The 24,756-nt window shown below is 40.8% G+C and overlaps 1 protein-coding gene across 2 annotated transcripts; it reads left to right on the plus strand.

Moving 5' to 3' along the window:
- Positions 1-238: 238 nt before the first annotated feature.
- Positions 239-18,650, plus strand: Y-fb (yellow-fb). 2 transcript variants are annotated; one of them, NM_001043963.1, is given in 9 exon segments: positions 247-453; positions 4,108-4,266; positions 5,482-5,655; positions 6,716-6,832; positions 7,573-7,749; positions 9,837-9,997; positions 10,541-10,724; positions 12,002-12,104; positions 18,408-18,645. In NM_001043963.1, coding segments are annotated over 9 exon segments (1,257 nt in total). In that variant the 5' UTR covers positions 247-317; the 3' UTR covers positions 18,454-18,645.
- Positions 18,651-24,756: the final 6,106 nt, after the last annotated feature.

The raw sequence follows: 24,756 nt of genomic DNA on the forward strand, positions 1-24,756 counted from the left end.
CATTTAACACCAAACACTGTGAGCTCGCCCACCCGTTTAAGCAACAAAAAAAAGACAAAGAGCCCCTACGCAGAAGACAGGAGGAAATGGAGGAGCATAGTCAAACGGCTTCCCCACGCGCGTTAATTTTAAAACGCAATGGATCCTATTAATTTACAGACTAACCAAGATAATACAAGATAACCTTTCACATCACTAGTTATGTCAACGTCATAGATTATTACCACGAAACTGTTGCGAAAACAAGTTTAATCTACCCGAAACTTTACCTCGACAACAGGTTTCGCACAAGCAAAATAAGATTCTAAACATTTAAAATGTTTAAAATTAACTACGTATTGTTAATTTTTGTTTTATCGAACTGTGTTAATTGTAATGTTTACATTGGGAATGGCAAAATGAAACAATTGTACGCTTGGAAGCAATTAGGATACGATTTTAATGGAACAAAATGTAAGTTTTGTATGTTAATTTATTCAGTCTGTTAATCTGTTTGCTCTAATCTCGAAGCGGATTTGATTCTTTGCATATAATTTTATACTCACAAACGTAACTAATAGTTGAAGGTTTTTTTTTCTTTTAATTTTATTTTTAACGGAAAAAATAACACAAATTAAAATAACCAATATTAACACAGAGTTTTGTCAACTTATTTCGTCTTGTTCAATTATTTGCGAACAGAAAATATGTCGTAATTTTGAATAATTAACGTAATGTAACCAACCAATTTTATTAACACCTAAAGTTTGCCAAGACAAACTGATATTTCATGCTCTTCCCTAATGCCTCTAAACCAGTCTTTCCCAAAGTGGGCGATAACGCCCCCTTGTGGACGCTGCAGGCTTAAGGGGGGGCGGTAAGAGACCCAGAAAAAATATGGGAGCGTTGTGTAGAAGCTTGGGAGGCGATTTGTAATTTCATCTAGGGGGACTCTTAGACACCGACTGAGCTCTCGCCATAGTGTTTTTTAGGTAGGTGAAAAAATGGGGGCGCTATAAGAGAATTTATTCTCAAAGGGGGCAGTAAACAAAATAACTTTGGGAATCCCTGCTCTAAACTGATTAGACAGACTTTAATGAAACTTATGTCACAAAAAGTAGCTTCTAACTTAAATTGATAACCCTTTGACTGCAGTGTAGGTCACCGGTGTCCTACGCGGCTCACTCAAGTAATTATGTCGATTCCTCTTAGATCCTCTTACTAAGGCGCCGGAATATCTAGTATACTCTGGGAGAGGCGAATCCGAACGAATACTGAGAACTTTTTTTGCCTAAATGGGTGGACGACCTCACAGCCCGCCTGGTGTTAAGTGGTTACTGGAGCCCATAGACATCTACAACGTAAATGCGCCACCCATCTTGAGATGTAAGTTCTAAGGTTACCGCTTCACGCCAGAAATAGGCAGGGTGGTGGTACCTACCCGCGCGGACTCACAAGATGTCCTACCAGTAAAATGAATATATTTTTAACCTAACAAACTAAAACATACATTAACCAACAAAAAAAGGCAAGGTTCATTAATCCTTAGTAACAGAAATCGACATAATTACTCCAGGGCGTCGCGTAGGACACCGGTGACCTGCACGCCAGTCAAAGCAAAGCCGCCGTCGCCCAAATCATGTCTTGTCGGATCCCCAGGATCTACGCTCAGTGATTTAAGCTCTTCAAGCACCGGTCACCTCGTCGACTCCGACGAAGAGTTCGACGTGCAAACTAACCCATAAACACAGCCCACTGGCTTTCTAGTCGGATCTTCTCAGTGGATCGCGTTTCCGATCCGTTGCTAAATTCAGCGAAGCACTGCTCTTGCTAGGGTTCGTGTTAGCATCGTCACTAGGTTAGAGCCCCGTGAGCTCATCTACTAGCTCTGTGAATTTAGTATAACCTCCCGAGGTCACTAGAATGGTAGGGAAAAAAACAATAATCACAATAAAACCTGCCCCACCCATCAAACTGGGACGCGTTACTACTGCTTCGCGCCAGAAAGACTCAGGGTGATGGTACCTACCCGCGCGGGCATACAAGACGTCCTACCACCATAACACAAGTCCTACGTAATCTAGAACATTCCTTGTGTAATAGATAATAATGCACATAAATTAGTTATAGATAAGCAACTCAAGCACTCAATAAAAATGTTTACGGACGTCGGCCACTAGATGGCTTCGCTTCGATTAGTTTCTCATTGCTCCTGTAGATGGCAGCAACATTTAATAAAGGATTTAGTAAATTTTCAGAAACCACAAATTGATAAAAGTTTATCAATTTATCTATAACAAATAAAGACTTGTTTAGATAAACAATAGTTAGATCTCTTAACTTTAACAACATATAAGTTTAGGGGCATCCGCTACAAGATGTCGCTAATTTTCATACAAAAAAATATATTTTTCTTAACACGTTGACTGCGTTATGCTGCTTAAAAAGCCCCACGCGCGACTGTCTACTAGTGCTGCAGTCAAAATCGCGTCCTTTCGCTCGTTGCGAGAGGCGACTATATCCACATTTCTATCAGTATGTGCATATTCAACAACAATTCTTTGTGAGGCCTACCAGCTCTCATACGCACTGTGAAGAAATGCAATCTTGCCTTGAAAATACTTTTTTATATTTTTTACTAGCTGACCCGGCAGACTTCGTAGTGCCTCAATCGATAATTAAAAGACCTAAGCTTCTGTATAAACTAACCTTAAAACAAAAAAAAGATATCCGTCCAACAGGGGACACATCAAAGGGAAAACAAAATTGTTATTTTTATTTCATTCCGAGCATTTTCATATTTATTTACCTTTTAAACCTTCTCTGGACTTCCACAAATAATTCAAGACCAAAATTAATCAAATCGGTCCAGCCGTTCTCGAGTTTTAGCGAGACTAACGAACAGCTATTCATTTTTATATATATATATATAGATTGCTTAGATGGGTGGACGAGCTCACAGCCCACCTGGTGTTAAGTGGTTACTGGAACCCGTAGATATCTACAATGTAAATGCGCCACCCACCTTGAGATATAAGTTCTAAGGTCTCAGTATAGTTACAACGACTATCCCACCCTTCAAATCGAAACGCATTACTGCTTCACGGCAGAAATAGGCAGGGTGGTGGTGGTACCTACCCGTACGGACTCACAAGAGGTCCTACCACCAGTAAGATACCTCATGCCCACTGGCTGGAACTCCCTCAAAACTGATCCTGCAGTCAACGTGTTAAAGTATCACAGTTTCAGGGCGCTCTCTTGTGTGGTGACATACACACAAGACGCAAATACGCATGTCTCGATCGATTAAGTTATTTTTATTTAATGTTTAATGAATAAAGTCTATATCTTATTCTGTGCCTGGACTCTCTTTTTCTTACCATTTGCTTTGAACTATCTACCTGTGCTTGTGTTTGTTGCTATTCTCCTTCTGATCGTTTATAAAAGTCATCATAATCATCGTCATTCTACTGTCCTTCTCCCAGTCACCTACAGTCGGCGCAACATGTTTTCTCCTTCCACACTCCTTTATCATATACCATTTCTTCGCTCACTCCCCTCTTACACATATCATCTTTCACGCAATCCATCCATTTCTTCTTAGGTCTACCTTTTCCTCTATCGTTCCTTCCTCTTCCTCTGGTTGCTTATAAAAGAATTTTTACAATAAACAGCCGTGTGTAAAATTGGACATAGTCATTCCGGTAACGGACCTAAGACCATTATCACCTGAACCACGCAGAAGACCTCATACTTACAACGACATAGCGTTGCTGATGTCCAAGAGCAGCGGAGGCCACTTACCCGCAGGCTGCCGTACGCTCGTTTGCCCGCGTCCGATCTTCACAAATGTAGACCGGTCATCGTTCTCGTCGAACTCGTCGCTTGCGACGCAGGGCTCGACGAGTAAATTAACCCACAGACACAGCCCACTGAGTTTCTCGCCGGATCTTCTCAGTGGGTCGCGTTTGCGATCCGGTGGTAGATTCTGCGAAGCACGGCTCTTGCTAGGGATCGTGTTAGCAACGTCATCAGGTTTGAACCCCGTGAGCTCACCTACTAGTTAAGGCAACGCTGATATAGCCTCTCAAGACTATCAGCTTAGGTAGGAAAAAAAATATGTTTCAGATATAAAAGATGCAGACCGCATACGCTCGCCCGGAGCGATACATTTCGTCCAAGAGCTAGGAGACAGCGAGAAATTCTTTATACAGTACAATAATGTGCCGACAGGAATCAAGTTTGTCGGAGATCTGCTATTTTTGACGGTCCCAAGGAGGAGATTTGGTACGTAAACGAATTTTTTTATTTACTAGTGGTATTTGACTGAAAAGCTTCCCCGCTGGGTTAACTGTGGGAGGATTCCCTGAAAATTTCACCAGTCCAGCCATTTGGGGATAGCAATAAGGGGAAATTTGAAAGTAGCGCTACTGACGGATAAAATAAATAGGTGGTTTATCGTGGTGTGGGCTTGATATGCGATCGTTTAACTCAAAATACCCTGGGTCATGTCACCCTGGGTCCAGGACACGACTGGAGCTTATAGATAGAGTTTTATAATTAGGTCATATTCCCCTCTGTTTTTTTTTTATTGCGTGGATGAGCTCACAGCCCACCTGATGTGAAGTCGTTACCGGACCCACCTTGAGATATGAGTTCTAAGGTCTCAGTATAGTTACAACGGCTGCCCCACCCTTCGAAACCGAAACGCATTACTGCTTCAAGGCAGAAATAGGCAGGGCGGTGTCTCCCGATCCATGACACCCGCTCAGTGAGAGATCTTCTCGGTCTTATCTCATGTTATGTGGGGTAGGTGCAGCATCTCCTCTCATGTTGCACAGAAACTCGGCACGAGTTGCGCGACCGGTCGCCTGTCAGACTTGGACCCTACCAGGGTGATATCTCCAGTAATACGTCCCTCCGAACATAGCATAGGGAGGGACCTTCTATTTATTCTATTGATGTTTCTTTTACTTTATCAGTTTTTCGGATACGTTTATGGAATATAACCGGGTTTTTTTTAGTAAAAGATATTTAAGAATTAGAAAATAAACAAAGATAATTTTCTTTCCGTTCTTACGAAAAAGACATTGCACATTACAATCCACGGGACTTTGTTGGACAGGTGGAATTTTTAGGAAATCCTCCCACACTCTACTGGTGGTAGGATCTCTTGTGAGTCCGCGCGGGTAGAGGTACCATCCCAACATGGGATATCGATGTATATAAACCATTGAAGAGTGTATATGAACATAAAAATTATATTGAATTACTAGCTTTGTACGGCTGCTCAAATATAATCGGTTTTCAAAAAAATAAAGAAAGAACCGATATTTCAGATTCGTCTTTTTGAAACCCGCTCGAAATCAATGAACTTTAGCTTATACAGCATCAGCGGACCTTCGCACCTCCTAAGCTGGACGTCCACACTGTCTATCCTCTTAAAGACACTTCCCCCTCGAAAGACCACCACTTAACCTGACAATACCAATCGATTTTCAGGGATTCCATCGACGTTAAACTACATAGACAGGAGACACAGTAAAAAACTGGATCCACTTCTGAAGCCTTATCCAAATCCAGAGGCGGTCTCGTCTCTGACATCGGTATACCGGACTGCGATCGACTCGTGTGCCAGACTGTGGATGGTGGATACCGGACTGCTAGAGGTTCCCGGTATGTATACTAGACTGAAGTAATCCGACAGAGAACCAAAGTTATAGACATAGCGCAGCGAATTAGTAAGCTGAAGTGGCAATGGGCTAGTCATATTAGCCGGAAAACCGATAACCGTTGGGGCAAACGCGTTCTTGAGTGGAGACCGCGAAATGGAAAACGCAGTGCAGGACGCCCTCAGGCTCGGTGGAGTGATGATCTGTGCGGGGTGCTCAGTGGTGAACAATTGGAGAGGCTTATGTGCAGCAGTGGACTGCTATAGGCTGATGATGATGATGATGATACCGGACTTTGCCGAACAACCATTTCGTAATAAACGTATGTTGTAACTATACTTGAGACCTCAAAACTTACATCTCAAGGTAGGTGGGTGGCGCATTTACGTTGTAGATGTCTATGGGCTCTAGAAACCACTTAACACCAGGTGGGCTGTGAGCTCCTACACACATCTAAGCAATAAAAAACAAAACAAAAAAGAGGCGTATTATATATGACGGAGAGAAGCTGGTTCCATGGTGTTTTTAAAATGATGACGTCACCGTTGCTGACGCCATTCTCTTCATGGTGATAGTAATTAAGACTCACTTTTCCAACGAATTCCATTTTTTATAGTTCAAGTGTACAGCGATAAAAACAGAGAGCTCCGCTCTGTTCGGCTGGTCAAGTAGGAACATAGATAATATACATAAATTAGCTATAGATAAGCAACTCAACTAGCCAGGTGGGGGAGGAAAGTCCTCGAATGGAGGCCACAAGGAGCGTGGGGCGTCCTCCAACCAGGTGGACTGACGACTTAGTGCGCACGGCGGGAAGTTGTTGGATGCGGAAGGCGGAGGACCGCATTATGTGGAAGGCATTGGGGAAGGCCTATGTCCAGCAGTGGGCAGATAAAGGCTGATGATGATGATGATGATGAACTCAACTAGCTAAATAGCATAATCATTAAAATGTCGTAAAAGTCGTAAAGTATGTTAAACAAAATAAGACCTTAAATATGCCGATGGTGAGGTTTAGGTTTTTTTTCTTCTTTCATTTATCGCTAACAAACATTTCATTTCAGGTGCGAGAAGACAAGTGAAGCCACCGGCGATCCTGGCTTACAATTGGCTGACACATAAGCTGGATTTCAGATACGAACTGGATCCGAAGGTATTGGTCAATGAGCGAACTCCTGGTGGTACGTAATTTTCATTTTCTGATACACCTTAACGGATGATACACATCACGAGTTCGTTGATATTGACATATCTCGACATTGACACACTATGAAATTGTCGACATTGATACACTATGACATTGTCGACATTGACACACTATGAAATTGACGACATTGACACACTTTGTAATTGACGAGATTGACACACTATGAAATTGACGAGATTGACACACTATAACTTTGATCAGATTGACACACTATGACGTTGACGAGATTGACCCACTATGACATTGACGACATAGACACATTATGAAATTGTCGACATTGACACACTATGAAATTGTCCACATTGATACACTATGAAATTGACGACATTGACAAACTATGAAATTGACGACATTGACACACTATGAAAGTGTCTACATTGACACACTATGAAATTGTCGACATTGACACACTATTAAATTGTCGATATTGACACACTATGAAATTGACGAGATTCACACACTATGACATTGACGAGATGGACATCTAATAACTTTAAATAAACTAAGATTGACGGTATCACTAAACAATTGAGACATAGACCTCAAGTCTCAAAGTGGATGGTGGCAATAACTTCGTGAGGTCCGTGGGCTACGGCAATCACTTAACGGCAGGTAGGCCGTGATACATATCTACGTCTACGCAGTAATAATAATAATAAAATAATAATAAATCCCTCAATACTATTCTCAAGCAATTTTCCTTACATTATATAGGTCTGACGTCGCTTACGATCGACGTGGAGCCGACTGCTTGTGGCGAGGCGCACGCCTACATAACGGACTTGGCGACTAATGGCCTGATTGTCTTCTCTCTGGGAGCCCGAGCTTTCTGGAGGATCGACCACCCGAGCTTCGTTCATGGCGAGAAAGCTTTGAACTTCACCGTAGCGGGTAAGTTCAAACTTCAAAAAGCACATATCGAGGGGCTTAAGCGACATTTTTGCAAATTCACAGGAGAACAATTTAAAGTTTAAAATTTGGAAAAAATCGTTACAAAAAAACACTTCTTCAATTATTCGAATGGAGTAATTTAATTGAAGTTCAATTAAAAACATCGAACTGTTAATGCCGATACCAAATTCGTCGTCGTCGTCGTTGAAGTCGTCGTGGCCTAAAGGATAACACGTCCGGTGCATTCGTGTTGAAGCGATGCACCGGTGTTCGAATCCCGCAGGCGGGTACCAATTTTTCTAATGAAATACGTACTCAACAAATGTTCACGATTGACTTCCACGGTGAAGGAATAACATCGTGTAATAAAAACCAAACCCGCAAAATTATAATTTGCGTAATCACTGGTGGTAGGACCTCTTGTGAGTCCGCACGGGTAGGTACCACCACCCCGCCTATTTCCGCCGTGAAGCAGTAATGCGTTTCGGTTCGAAGGGTGGGGTAGCCGTTGTAACTATACTGAGACCTTAGAACTTATATCTCGAGGTGGGTGGCGCATTTACGTTGTAGATGTCTATGGGCTCCAGTAACCACTTAACACCAGGTGGGCTGTGAGCTCGTCCGTCCATCTAAGCAATAAAAAAAAAAAAAAAAATAAAAAAAAAATAAAACGGACCTTTAATTACAAAGATAAATGTCGCGTGTTAAATAAACCAAATAGTTTTTCACCCCTCGATATATAATTTTACTTATATATAATTAAGAAAAATTAGCCATCGCGGGAAGGCGGGCAGATGTGAAACATTGATATTATTTCATACAAGTATAGATGGTATAGATGTATGAAAAGATAGCTTACGACAGGAAATTCATGTGGCATAATCTATCTTCTATATATATAAAAATGAATTGCTGTTCGTTAGTCTCGCTAAAATTCGAGACCGGCTGGACCGATTTGCCTAATTTTGATCTTGAATTATTCGTGGAAGTCCAGAAAAGGTTTAAAAGGTAGATAAATATGAAAATGCTCGGAATTAAATAAAAATAACAATTTTGTTTTTCCTTTGATGTGTCCCCCGTCGGACGGATTCCTTTTGTTTGTTTTAAGTTTATTTTATACAAAAGTTTAGGTCTTTTATTTATCGATTGAGGCACTACGAAGTCTGCCGGGTCAGCTAGTGAAAAATAAAATATTAATATTAAGAAACTAAGATAATATTAAGATAATTATTTTGAAATCCTAACTATACTAGTCAGGCTATTTGGTCAAAGAGCTGAAACTATTACACCGTTATTGATCCTTAATGAGGATCCTTGATAAATACTCAAGTCAATCGGATGTCTTGAAGTCAGTGAAAATTACATTCAAAGATTCCGTCACATAGATATATAGATACAGTAGGAACTAATGAGAAAAGCACGTTAAAAAACACATCGTTGAGATATTATGGTTTAAATGGGGATTTCTTTGAAGTCACGAGAAATGAGATAATGATTTTATAAAAAAAGAAAAACAAGTATAAATAGAATCCGGGGGACGAGGGGGCCGAGGAGAAGCCAGGCCCCCCGCTTGTCCCCCAATGAATATTTAAAAAAACATTTGAAGGTGATCAATCCACCGCTTCGAGAGTCGATCTCGTACCAGTATCTCTCCTCTACCTGCCAAAGCAGTCTTTTGAAAAGCCGTTGGTATAAATTTGAGGATCGCGAGATATCGTGGGTTAGATCCCCGCATCGGGCAAAGATTCGTGTAATGGACGGGCTTGTTTGCTTTTTGCCGGGATTTTAATATCTATGTGTAAAGAAAAACATTTTTATGTAAGGGCTCGACGAGTAAATGAACCCACAGACACAGCCCACTGAGTTTTTCACCAGATCTTCTCAGTGGGTCGCGTTTCCGATCCGGTGGTAGATTCTACAAAGCACGGCTCTTGCTAGGGTTCGTGTTAGCAACACTCCCGGTTTGAGCCCCGTGAGCTCACTAGCTAGCTCGGTGAATCTAGAATTACACCTCGTGGTTACTAGAATAGGTAGAAAAAAAGCCCCCTTTGTATAGGACCAATTCCTCATGATCTTATTGTTTTTAGGCAACGTCATTAGCTGGAAAGATGGTTTGTTCAGCATCGCTTTATCCGATGTTGGTGGCAAGAGATTGGCATACTACCATCCCATGGTGTCGACTCACGAGTACGCCATAGACACGGCCGTCCTGAAGAATGGGGGAGCTGACTTCGACAAGGAGTATAAAGTAGGGGAATGGATATTTTAAGGGGGGATACCGTTACATAGTTAATTGCTTACAGAAATGCCAATTGCTAATACATTTATAATTCGCAGTGGTGCCAATATGGATACATTACTTATCCTTCGTTTGCAGAAAAACTTGTCTTAGCGCCGTAACACAGGGGAAATGTTTCAAGAGCTAGTATAGGTTACCGAAATGGTTCCTAGAAATACATTAATGTTCACAGTGGCCCCTATGGGGATGAATTGCTTAAACCTCATTTGCAGACAGACATTTTTTAGCGCTGTAACACAGGGGAAATATTTTCAGAGCAAATATAGGTTACAGAAATGGCTCTTAGAAATACATTATTATTCGCAGTGGTTCCAATGTGAATACATTATTTAACCTTAGTTTGCAGAAAGTTTGGTTTTAGCGCTGTAACACAGGGGAAATATTCACAGAGCTAACAGGTTACAGAAACGATGTCTTATGTGCGTGTCCGTCCGATTATCCCATCAGGTCTTATTTAATTAAACCCCCCCTCCCCCCCGCCGCCTCTTCCAGGTGTTGGGGAGCCGTGGTCCGCTGTCCCAGAGCGGGATACACTCCCACCACGCAGCGAGTAGTGTATTGTTCTACGCGAATGTCGCCCGGGATGGGATCGTCTGTTGGAACACGAAGAAACCGCTCGTCGAGGAGAATGTCGCTCTGATCGTTCAGGATCGAGAGAAGCTGCTTTACATCACCGGTGTGTACACGCCTTAACTCGGAGAGACCTTAGGCTGTGTAGATACATACGTGTATACGCAGCTTGATAATGTATTGGCTAGTGCTGAGATATGACGAGCCTTCATTGAAGCCGTCAGCGCAAAAGTGGCTTAAGCTTACCATAGTTAGTGTGGAGATAACGAGGTGTGAATGTACTTTTACACTGCTACGCAGGCAAAAACAGTACCCGCTAAATCTCTCCCCCTCTCTCTCTCCCCCTCTCTCTCTCCCCCTCTCTCTCTCCCCCACTCTCTCTCCCCCTCTCTCTCCCCCTCTCTCTCTCCCCCCTCTCTCTTTCCCCCCTCTCTCTCACCCCTCTCTCTCCTCTCTCTCCCACTCTCTCTCTCCCCCTCTCTCCCCCTCTCTCCCCCTCTCTCTCTCCTTCTCCCTCTCCCTTTCTTCCTCTCTCTCTCTCCCTCGTTCTCTCACTATCTCTCTCTCCCCCCTCTTTTTCTTCCTCTCTCTCTCCCCCCCTCTCTTTCTTCCTCTCTCTTATCTATGGTTGAAACTAGGTATAGGCCAGTTTTGCATCAAAATTTATGTTTTAATTAATGTAATACATAAGCACGAATATGAAAAATGGTGGGTTAGGCCACTTTTGCGTTGACAGCTTCAATTATAGAGGCCGGTTTTCGAATGGGAAGGAATGGGAAGGAACTAAGCTCTTCACGACAGAGATAGGCGGGCGGATTTTTTTATTATTGCCCTTGTAGGCAGACGGCATACCCACACCTGATGGTGAGTGGTTGTCATCGCCCATGGACATCAGCAGTGCCAGGGGCAGATCCGAGCCGCTACCCCGCCCTTCAAACCGAAACGCATTACTGCTTCACGGCAGAAATAGGCGGGGTGGTGGTACCTACCCGCGCGGACTCACAGGGGGTCCTACCACCAAAATTAAAGGAAGTAGTATTCATCGCCTATGGACATTAACATAGTGAGGGACACAGCCGAACTTCTAAAGATTTTCCTCCAGCCTCTTTCGAAGAGGACGCGTAGCACTCAAGAAACACCGCAGGGGGTCAGGGGGGGAGGTCGTTTTAGACACGGTACGGAACTCAAACCGGATGTACCAGCTCACGGCCCACCCTCTATTAAGTGGTGTCCGGAGCCAATAAAGATAAGTGTACTCCGTGCCCAACCAGAAACTGCCCGTCACATTGTAATTGATCCCTGGCGCCCATGGACAACACCAGAGCGGATAGCCGGGCGCTCAGCTCGCGAGTTATTCAATCGATGGACGTTCCCGATTTTCAGATTTAGCGATAAGGCAGAATGAGCTTTACGTGTTGGTCAATAAAATGCCAGTTTTTGTATTTTCAATGTTGAACAAAGAAGAATATAATTTCTTCATGCACAGGTGAGGCTCGTGGTCCGCATTCGATAGTGTCATAATTTTATTAAATAATATCTATACTTCTATACTATAATAATATTATAAAGAGGATATATTTGTTTGTTTGTTTGTATTGAATAGGCTCCGAAACTACTGGACCGATTTGAAAAATTCTTTTTCCATTAGAAGCCGACATTGTCTGTGATGACATTGGCTACTTTTTTTAAAAAAAAAAGTGTGTGTGTCCGCTCCGACGCACGACTGGAGTTTACTGGATATAAAAAATTAAACGAAACAATACGAGAAATAGTTCTATATTACGACAACACGATACACTACAGATTATTAACAAATTAACGAGACACAAAACAAACGACTAACAAATATATGAAAATACAATAATGAGAGAAACGCGCGATCAGTACGAGGCTTTGTGGCGGACTGCCGGCGCAGCAGCCCGGCGTCACCTGCGATAACGCGGCCGCGCGTTGGCTCCTGATTGGCGCGCGCACGCATCACGCAATCAGGAGCCAATCAGGCGCATAACGCATTTCGTGTGACATGCTAGTACGATTTTGGTCCCCATAATTTTCATACCCCGGGCCTATATATGTAAATCGATTCTAAAGGAGTAAACTCCAAAAAATTATTTTATTTTTTTGGTTTCATATGTGTTTTAATGTTTCCGAAGCGAAGCGAGGGCGGGTCGCTAGTTATATTATAAAGAGGATGTTAATAAGGTAAAGTTCGATGAGCAAACTTATCTATGATTGTCTGTGCGAACTGATATATGTCAGAATATAATGTTAATTTGAAAATTATAAAATACTATTGAACTACTAAATTGTTTCTAATTATGCACGTCCTAACAGGTTATGGGCCCAGGACGTTTGCAGAAAGTGAAATAGAAATGATTTAACGATTAATTGTTTTAATAGGCGTAATCCGTTGTGTCAAGTATTTCCTGATTTTTTGAAGTTGAAGAAACTACAAAATGACTTCTAATATTAAGATTGATCGACTTACGGGTGATAACTATGACACCTGGAAGATTCACATGCGAGCTATTCTGAAGAAGAATGATTTGTGGGAATACGTATCAGGAAAAATACCGAAACCAATACATTCAGATTCTAAATATTCTGAATGGAATAAAATGGACGGAAAAGCCGAATCGGACATATTGTTAGCTGTCAGCCCGAGCGAGTTAATTGCACTGGATGGTTTAGACTCCTCTAAAGCAATATGGGACAAGTTAAAATCTATGTATGAGTCAAGCGGGCCAGCGCGAAAAGCGTCATTACTAAAGAGACTTGTATTAAAGCGTATGCCAGAAGATGGAGACATACGAAAACATATTTCTGATTTTTTCGACTGTGTTAAGAAGCTTAAAGAAATCGGATTAATAGTGATAGATGAGTTGCTTGCTATTTTATTACTTTATAGTTTACCGGATTCGTTCTCAATGTTTCGAACAGCAATGGAATCGCGTGATGATTTACCATCAACTGATATACTGAAAGTGAAGATTATCGAGGATTATGAAGGTCGGAAGAGTAAGATAATAGACCAGAGGGCTATGTTCGTCAAGCGTACCAATATTTAATCAAATGCCAACCCGAAGAAGAACTTCGAACAGCACACAACTAAAAACATTGAGTGCTATCGTTGCGGTCGTCTTGGGCATATGGCGAGAGAGTGCAGAACTAAAAACGTGAGTAAGCTTAAACAAAGCTCACATAAAGCAGAATGTAATAGTGATGATGAGCTCAAGACAAATATGTTAGTAAGTACCACCAAAGAGGTGATGATAGCCGAGCAGAGAGCTCCTGTATGGTGTATTGACAGTGGATGTACGGGACATATGTGTAACAACAAACAATTGATTAAAGATTTTACTCGAGTTGATACAGATTTGAATTTGGCTAATGGTAAAACTACAAAAATTAGCGGTTCGGGAAAAGTCAGTATTATGGTAGACACAGGCAGCGAAAAGCGCCATGTTGATATTAAAAAAGTGTTCTACGTGTCGGATCTACGAACTAATTTATTATCAGTTGCGAAGATGACAGATCACGGGTTTGAAGTTCGCTTCAATAAAAATTATGCAATTGTCATAGATGACAATAATAAGGTTCATATGCGAGCGGATCGAGTTGGTAACTTATACCACGTCCGAATGAGCCAAGATGATGTCAATAATGTTGAAATGGTGAAAAAACCTATAGATATGTGGCACGAGCGCCTCGGCCACCTTAACGAGCGTGATTTGAAGGCAATGGCGAAAAATGGCCTTGTTCATGGCCTATCATTGAAGGACAACGAAAAATTGTCAGAGTGTGAAATATGTATAAGTGAAAAACAGACATGCACGCCTTTTTCTAAAGGAAGCGAAGATCGTACCAGTGAACTATTGGAGATCGTGCATACAGATGTGTGCGGACCAATGAGACAACAGTCTATGGGCGGTAAAAAGTATTTTGTCACGTTCATCGACGACAAATCAAGATGGTGTGAAGTATACTTTATTGCTAATAAAAGCGACGTACTTCAAGTTTTCAAAGATTACAAGGCTTACGTGGAAAAATTGACAGGAAAGAAGATCAAAAATCTACAATCCGATAACGGTCGAGAATATATTAACAAAGACTTTGATGATTTCTTGAAGAAAGAAGGAATAAGACGGAGGTTGACGGCACCTTATACGCCTCAGCAGAACGGGATTTCGGAGAGAAAGAACAGGACACTGCTGGAGATGGCCCGTTGTATGATGCGTCAGGCGGGAAGCCCTCCTGTTTTTTGGGCTGAAGCAATTAATACTGCTAATTACATAAGGAACCGGTGCCCAACTGCAGCTCTTGATGGTCAAATACCATTTACCCTGTGGAAAAGAAAGAAACCTACCGTAATCTACATGCGTTTGTTTGGATCGAAAGCGTATTATAAAAACAAAGGAACGCAGAAGGGAAAATTCGAATTAAGTTCAGAGCTTGGAATATTTATGGGCTATGATACTGAGTCTAAAGCTTACAGAATACATGATCCTAAGACTAGAAGGATCGTCATTTCTCGCGATGTGAAGTTTATGAACGAGACAGCATTCTGTCATGAGTATAAAGAAATACGAAATGATGAAGAAGAGAGTTTTGATAATTCGAAGATAGTCGTTGAATTGATAGGACATGATCAGAAGAAGGAAAATCGAAAAACAAACCCCATGAGAGGGAGAGGAAGACCAAGGATAGTTCGTACTGGCTTAGTGGGAAGACCGCGCAAAGAGTATAAACCAGCTACTATCAGTACAGAGAGTGAAACTGAATCAGAGTATGAAGTAGATAATGAAGAAACAACAGCTGGAATTGCGATTATTGAACCTAAAACATGGAAAGAAATAGAAAAGACTGATGACGAACCTGAATGGCGAAGGGCTTTAGAAGACGAGTATTTGGCACAATTAAAGAATGTTACATGGGAAATAGTCCCACGACCGAAAAATAGAAAAGTGATTGGTAGCAGATTTGTATTTCAAACAAAGAATACAGGGAAGAAAGTACGGCTTGTCGCAAAGGGATGTTCTCAAAGGCCAGGGGAGGATATTTACGAAACCTCTTCTCCTGTTGTAAGGTCTTCATCTGTGAGACTCATAGCTGCAGTGTCAGCTGAGTTAGGATTAGAGATGCATCAAATGGATGTAGTAACAGCTTACTTGAATGGTACTCTCGAAGAAGATGTATTCATGGAAATACCAGATAAACTATCAGATGTCTTAGAAAGTGTACTAGCAAACCAAAATATTGGATCAAAAAGAAATATTATAAGAGATAAGAATATACTTCATACAGCTAAACGCTGGAACGAAGCATTGAATGAGTGTGAGAATAATGTGTGTTTGTTAAAGAAGTCTTTGTATGGTTTGCGTCAATCAGGATTACAGTGGCATAAAAAGTTAGTAGGAAGGTTGAAGAATATTGGTTTTGAAGCATTACCACAAGAACCTTGTGTGTTTGTTGCGCAAAGGGATGAAAAAATGATGTTAATTGCTATTTATGTAGATGACATTATCCTAGCTACTAATGATGAGGTGTGGTTGCATGATGTTAAGCGTAAGTTATCTAATGCCTTTGAAATGAAGGATATGGGAAAAATCAGTACTTGTTTGGGTATCGAATTTTCACGTGATAAGGAGCATAGAGTGTATTTAAAGCAAGGTGCGTATATAGATAAAGTATTAGAGCGTTATGGTATGAGTGATTGTAAACCTATATCAACACCTATGGATGTGAACGTTAAACTAGAAAAACCCAACAGTGTAAACAATGATGTTATGAGTCAGTACCCTTACCAGAACCTTATAGGTGCCCTTATGTATTTGGCTGTATCTACCAGACCGGATATAGCTTATACTGTAAATTATTTAAGCCAATTTAACACTAATTATGATGTACAGCATTGGAAGGCAGCTAAGCGAGTGTTGAGGTATTTGAAAGGTACATCAACTTTCGGCTTAATGTATGAGAGGACAGGTGTACCATTGTTTGGTGTAGTTGATGCAGACTGGGGTGCAAATACGATTGATCGAAGGTCATATTCCGGTTTTGCATTTATTTTAGCAGGTGCCCCAATTACCTGGGAAGCACGAAAACAGCGTACCGTTGCATTATCGAGCACAGAAGCAGAGTACTTGGCGCTTTCTGAAGCAACTAAGGAAGCTATGTATCTCAGAAATGTGGTAAATAATGTTGGTGTAAAATGTGGTTGTGTGACATTATTTAATGACAACCAGGGTGCTATGAAGCTTGCACAGAGTAGAAGCTATCATTCTCGCACTAAGCATATTGATGTTAGACACCATTTTGTTCGAGATATGTGTGAACAGGGTGTGATTGATTTGAAATACTTGAGTACAGACAAAATGCCTGCTGATATTTTGACCAAGGGCTTGTGTGGGATGAAGCATTATGAATGCATGAACAATTTAGGAATGATGGAATAATCATAATTATCTGTGATGTCTGTAGTTAAAAGCTCACGACTTTAAGAGGAGGTGTTAATAAGGTAAAGTTCGATGAGCAAACTTATCTATGATTGTCTGTGCGAACTGATATATGTCAGAATATAATGTTAATTTGAAAATTATAAAATACTATTGAACTACTAAATTGTTTCTAATTATGCACGTCCTAACAGAGGAAATGTTTGTTTGTTTGTATTGAATAGGCTCCGAAACTGCTAAGCCGATTTAAAAAATTCTTTCACTATTTCGAAGCTACACTATTCCCGAGTGACATAGGCTATATAATATAATATTATTTGGAAAAATTAAGAATCCTTACTAAAACTCCAATAATGTAACCCAAGGTGTAAAAAAAATTACCTAAAATATTCTTTACATCGCGTGCCCTGCGAAAACGATTCATGATAGAATAAAATAATGTACAACGACTTTGTAGAACACATTATTATTTACAAAAGTGTCGCAACAGCATATGTCTAACTATTATAGTTATGCCGCAATAAGTGTTCTTTTATTTAAAAAAAATAAAACAACGTCAAATATCGTTGAAATTTTTGTTAAAGACCCGAGCGGAGCCGGAGCGGACCGCTTGTATGTTATATAACTGAATCTGTATAATGTACATAGCGCATAACTTTAGAACGCCGGCAGCAAATTTGTCAGGAGAAGGAAATAGGCAGGGCGGTGGTACCTACCCGTGCGGACTCACAAGAGGTCCTACCACCATTTGTACTGAAACTAATGAACCGAACTTAATTTTTGCTCCATTCAAGATCACAGCGCAATTTTTTTTTTATTGCTTAGATGAATGGACGAGCTCACAGCCCACCTGATGTTAAGTGGTTACTGGAGCCCATAGACATCTACAACGTAAATGCGCCACCCACCTTGAGATATAAGTTCTAAGGTCTCAACTATAGTTACAACGGCTGCCCCACCCTTCAAACCGAAACGCATTACTACTTCACGGCAGAAATAGGCGGGGTGGTGGTACCTACCCGTGCGGACTCCTCAGAGGTCCTACCAACAGTGATTACGCAAATTATAATTTTGCGGGTTTGATTTTTATTACACGATGTTATTCCTTCACCGTGGAAGTCAATCTTGAACAATTGTTGAGTACGTATTTCATTAGAAAAATTGGTACCCGCCTGAGATTCGAACACCGGTGCATCGCTCAACACGAATGCACCAGACGTCTTATCCTTTAGGCCACGACAACCTCTAGGCTAATATAAAAAATGGCAGCATTTACATGTTTTAGTGCTAATCAGTGAAATATATTTAAATATAATTTTTTTTATAATTTTCAGCGGACAAGTTTACGATCTAATCAAAGGAACTGTTTGTGATAATTAAATGATTTTATTTATTTAATTTTTACTAACGTCCGGTTCAAGAATACGTCGTCTAGATATAATTGCGCGTAATTCGCATTAGTCGCGAAATTAGATTAATAAGAAACTTGTCAAGAAAAAACAGCGCTTACCGATCCCAGAAGTGACATACACAGAAAAAGACTTCATTGAATAAATAAAACCTTATTTAAGGCTCAATTTTGTTTCATTTTCATTTTTTAATTGCCTTTTTTTATTTAGAATTTAGATGGATGCACGAGCTCACAGCCCACCTGGTGTTAAGTGGTTACTGGAGCCAATAGACATCTACAACGCAAATGCGCCACCCACCTTGAGATATAAGTTCTAAGGTCTCACTTTTATTTTTATTTTTTTATTGCTTAGATGGGTGGACGCGCTCACAGCCCACCTGGTGTTAAGTGGTTACTGGAGCCCATAGACATCTACAACGTAAATGCGCCACCCGCCTTGAGATATAAGTTCTAAGGTCTCAGTATAGTTACAACGGCTGCTCCGCCCTTCAAACCGAAACTCTTTACTGTTTTACGGCAGAAATAGGCAGGGCGGTGGTACCTACCCGTGCGGACTCACAAGACGTCCTACCAGGAGATTGAAACCAGTTTTATTCAAATATTTAGCTTTACATGTCATTTGAATAACTTGAATTCTATTAATTTATTTTCAGTCTGACAATAATAAATTAGGTTATTATTAATTTTTCGACTCCAAAATATGTAGTTTGGAATAGTTTAGCATTTTGAACGATTTTCCTGCACATAAATATTAGGTATAAAAATCTGTTTTTTTTTGGAATCATAAATTACTTTATCGAATTAAATAATATAATTCTATATAATGCTGCTTTATCTAATCTTTTTTTATTATGTACTAGTGGTCCAACAGGAGTCGAAATTCAACTATAATTAGTAATAGGTACTAGTACGCAGTACTAATTATAGTACCAGTACTTAAGTACCGAGATGAGAGCGTCGTTAAATCCTAACTATTTATAGGGTTTGAAGGTTGGGGCAGCCGTTGTAACTATACTTGAGACCTTTGAACTTATATCTCAAGGTGTGTGGCGCATTTTACGTTGTGTATGTCTATGGGCTCCAGTAATCATTTAACACCAGGTGGGCTGTGAGCTCGTCTAAGCAATAAAAAAAATATTAAAAAAAATCTTTTTCAATTTATGTTACAATTTTCATTACATTATCATATTATATGGGTTTTTTTTGTTGCTTTGATGAGTGGACGAGCTCACAGCCCACCTGGTGTTAAATGATTACTGGAACCCATAGACATCTACAACGTAAATGCGCCACCCACCTTGAGATATAAGTTCTAAGATCTCAGTATACCTAGTTACAACGGCTGCCCCACCCTTCAGACCGAAACGCATTACTGCTTCACAGCAGAAATAGGCAGAGCGGTGGTATCTATCCGTGCGGACTAACAAGAGGTCCTACCGCCAGTAATTACGCAAATTATAATTTTGCGGGTTTGATTTTTATTACACGATGTTATTCCTTTACCGTGGAAGTCAATCGTGAACATTTGTTGAGTGCGTATTTCATTAGAAAAACTGGTACCCGCCTGAGATTCGAACACCGGTGCATCGCTCAACACGAATGCACCGCACCGGACTTTTTTTTCCGGCCGGGGGCCGAACCTCCTTCGAGGTCGTCTTATCCTTTAGGCCACGACGACTTTATGTCGAAGACGGTAATTAGTTTGGTAACAAAACGAAACGCAGCACGATTCCCAATAGATGACAGCACGGTTGCGGTATCGTCGGAACTCGGCTAACTTCGTGCTACGACAGAGCTTAGCCAACGGAGGCGCGCAAAGACACCATCAGGACCCTGAAACTGCGATACTCTAAGACAAATATACTTTTTTGTATGGAAACTAGCGACATCTTGTAGCGGATGCCCCTAAACTTATATGTTGTTAAAAACACGTGTGGCAATCGGGGACTGCCGCGGTAACGCTATTGCATAGCATTTTTTATCAACTTATGCACTTATAATTAGACAATAATAATTTAATATTAAAACAATAATAAAATAAGACCACGTTATATTTATAAACATTGACAAAAGCAAAACATTAACTGTCCCCTTCACACTCTTAAACTAGACTGCGCGAGAGGGAGATGGGCAGCATTTTCATGATGTGCATGCGGCAGTGCGACGTCACGCTACGCGCTTATTCACAAGCACTACACAAGCGCAACGTGTGAATGAGTTGAACGCGAGCTACATGGTAGGCGGAGTGGGGGTGTTAGGTTTTATTTTCGTTACGGTATTTCTCGATTCGGTCGCCGCGTTCAAAGCCCGCGATAAAAGCTATGCAGTAGCTTATAAATCAAGACGTGTGATTGACTTGACAATTCGCGCACGCTACAAGGACTTATTACGTCATAATAATATTATGAACTTCGATCAAAGATCCTGACCGATAAAGAAACAGATGAACTAAATTTTTATTTCGATTTGTTAATCGACTGATTTTTAGTTTTTAAATTATCTACCATTAATTTTATTTAAATTCTAGTATATTTGCTATTCAAAAAAAAAATCTGAATATTTTTACGTGTAATATAATGCTTTTTCAAAGTTTTCCTTATTAAACGAGTTAAAACTGAATTAGAACAAGTGCTTCCGCGTTTTTTTTTTGTTTTTTTTTATTGCTTAGATGGTGTTAAATGGTTACTGGAGCCCATAGACATCTACAAGGTAAATGCGCCACCCACCTTGAGATATAAGTTCTAAGTTTTCAGTATAGTTACAACGGCTGCCCCACCCTTCAAACCGAAACGCATTACTGCTTCACGGCAGAAATAGGTTGGGTGGTGGTACCTACCCGTGTGGACTCACAGGAGGTCCTACCACCAGTAATTGACCAGCGTCCAAATTGACTTAGCATATCTACATATTTTAGGTCCTTTTAATTTTTGAAGACACGTATATTTGATTAGCTCCGTGGTGCAATAAATAGCAGCCATTACTGTTGCGGCGTGGGTCGTGGGTTCGATTCTCGCATCGGGCAAAACGTTGGTGCGATGAACAGACACGCTTGCTGTTTGTCTGGGTGTTCATTATCTATATATGTATATATTGACTGTATATAAGTTTGTATGTCAGTCTCTGGTACTTATAACACGGGGAATCCTAAATTGGGACCGGCTGACCGTGCGTGATTTGTTCAAATTAAATCTGATATGAACTGGTGGTAGGACCTCTTGTTAGTCCGCGCGGGTACCACCACCCTGCCTATTTCTGCCGTGAAGCAGTAATGCGTTTCGGTTTGAAGGGCGGGGTAGCCCTTGTAACTATACTGAGATCTTAGAACTTATATCTCAAGGTGGGTGGCGCATTTACGTTATAGATGTCTATGGGCTCCAGTAACTACTTAACACTAGGTCGGCTGTGAGCTCGTCCAACCATATAAACAATAAAAATAAAAAAGCATGTATGTATATATTTTTTCTTTTTTTCCTACCTATACTGATAACCTTGAGAGGCTATATTAGCGTTATCGGACGAGTATGTGATTTTGCTTAGACGCGGATTAGTTGAAGTGGTCATTGAGGTGTATAGAACTATGCATCACAGCCGGAATGTCGTTTGATTTGAAAGATTAATGATGTCTGGTTTTGGAATACAGTAATTACGAAAATTACAAATGTAGCGTGAATGAATAATCAATTGTTGCAGTTTTTTTTTTCGTATTTAGTAGTAATTCAAGTTGGGTATTTAATTGGAAAAATTAGTTACACGTCTGTGATAATTTTTTTCCCTTACCTAAGCTGATGGTCTTGAGAGACCATTTTAGCGTAACCTTCTATCTACCACCGGATCGGAAACGCGAACCACTGAGAAGATCCGGCGAGAAACTCAGTGGGCTGCGTCTATGGGTTAATTTACTTGCTGAGCCCTTCGTCGCAAGCGACGGGTTCGACGAGAACGATGACCGGTGCTTGTGGTACCTAAAAGCGCCGTTAATGGATCGGGAGGATCCATAATGACATGTTTAGGGCGACGTCGACTGTTTACCATTTGGTCCGCAGGATCGGGTATGTAAATATGTAAAGAGGTAAGTAAGATCGACTTTAGGAATGTGTCTTCACGCTTTATGACAGTAAGTGAGTTTACAATACGTACCTACTTAATCTTAGCTTGAAAATGTTGTTATCAATATATGGCCTAAACACGAATTCCGAAATATAACATTCATAGCGTCAACATCCTCAATGTCGCTTTTTTATTGCTTAGATGGGTGGATGAGCTAGCGGCCCACCTGGTGTTAAATGGTTACTGGAGCCCATAGACATCTACAAGGTAAATGCGCCACCCACCTTGAGACATAAGTTCTAAGTTTTCAGTATAGTTACAACGGCTGCCCCACCCTTCAAACCCAAACGCATTACTGCTTCACGGCAGAAATAGGTCGGGTGGTGGCACCTAGCCGTGCGGACTCACAAGAGATCCTACCACCAGTAAAGGCGACTCTCTCTTCACACACAACGTAAGCCTTCCGCTTAATATTCGCCATTAAATTTAATACAATTTCCATAAATAAATAAACGGCACGTACCAGCCGATCGTGAGGTCATATATCACACAGACCTGCCCATGAACCGACTTCACCGAGATCAACAATGGAAAATTACGGTCGGATATTCAAATTCTTAAAGCGGGTAGGAGCAGCGCTAGGGATGGGAACGTTTAATAAATCTATCGATAAAACTCTGTCGATCAGGCCCCGGGTCCCCTCGCTTGCGTCGATAAACCTCAATGCTGAGGGTCGCGGCCTCATGAGGCTTTCTTGTGAAAATATACTCATGAGGCTTTCTTGGGAAAATATACTCATTAGGCCTTCTTGAGAAAATATACTCATGAGGCTTTCTTGAGAAAATATATTCATGAGGCTTTCTTGGGAAAATATACTCATGAGGCTTTCTTTGGAAAATATACTCATGAGACTTTCTTGAGAAAAATTAAATATACTCATGAGGCTTTCTTGGGAAAATATACTGATGAGACTTTCTTGGGAAAATATACTCATGAGACTTTCTTGGGAAAATATAGTCATGAGGCTTTCTTGGGAAAATATACTCATGAGGCTTTCTTGGGGAAATATACTCATTAGGCCTTCTTGAGAAAATATACTCATGAGGCTTTCTTGGGAAAATATACTCATAGGCCGGTTAACCAGCTAAACCTCTTGAGAAAATACACATGATGGGGTCCGGCGTCTTTCCACGGCAGTGGTTTTGTAAGAGATTTCGTTTTTGGAGATCGCTGAAGCTTTATTTGGGTCCAGCTAATTAACCGCCGCCCGATATTCGGCGTTGACAGACAGGGAAGGTCGAACTCCAGCTAAACCCGCCTCTTTTCTCCTCCAGGCTTAGGACCGGCATTGTCAGAGTTAAAACGCTTCGGGAATATCACGTGGAATAATTTTTCTTTATTTTATTTTTTATTGCTTAGATGGGTGGACAAGCTCACAGCCCATAGACATCTACAACATAAATACGCCACCCACCTTGAGATATAAGTTCTAAGTTTTCAGTATAGTTACAACGGCTACCCCACCCTTCAAACCGAAACGCATTACTGCTTCACGGCAGAAATAATCAGGGTGGTAGTACCTACCCGTGTGGACTCACAAGACGTCTTATTACCAGTAATTATCCTTTTACCAGCAAATTATAATTTTGCGGGTTTGATTTTGATTACACGATGTTATTCCTTCACCGTGGAAGTCAATCGTGAACATTTGTTAAGTACGATCATTAGAAAAATTGGTACTCGCCTGCGGAATTTGAACACCGTTGCATCGCTAAATACGAATGCACCGGGCGTCTTATCCTTTAGGCCACGACGACTTTATTATAAATTTATAGATTTAAGTTTTACATAAAACAAAAAAGAAAAGCAACACTAAACGCACATGTGTATATCCACCTCTATTTTATGTGTATATAATATACTTTAAAACTTAACAATACACATCGGACCTGCCTCAACTTTAAAAAAAATCCAAAATAGCATTTCTATATGCCACGAGTGATAAGCAAAAGATGTGAGCATTGGATAACTTAGTATCCTAATCATATCATAGCTATACCTAAGCTTATGGCCAAAATACACGAGCTGACAATGTCAATAATCATTAGAGTCCAATGAGAAAGACACCTTTAGACAAAAGACCAAAATCCTCATCTTTTTTTTATGGCTTAAATGGTTGGACGTGCTCACAGCCCACCTGGTGTTAAGGGGTTACTGGAGCCCAT

This window comes from Bombyx mori, chromosome 11 (genome assembly GCF_030269925.1).
Source record: "Bombyx mori chromosome 11, ASM3026992v2".
In the NCBI taxonomy this organism is placed as follows: domain Eukaryota; kingdom Metazoa; phylum Arthropoda; class Insecta; order Lepidoptera; family Bombycidae; genus Bombyx; species Bombyx mori.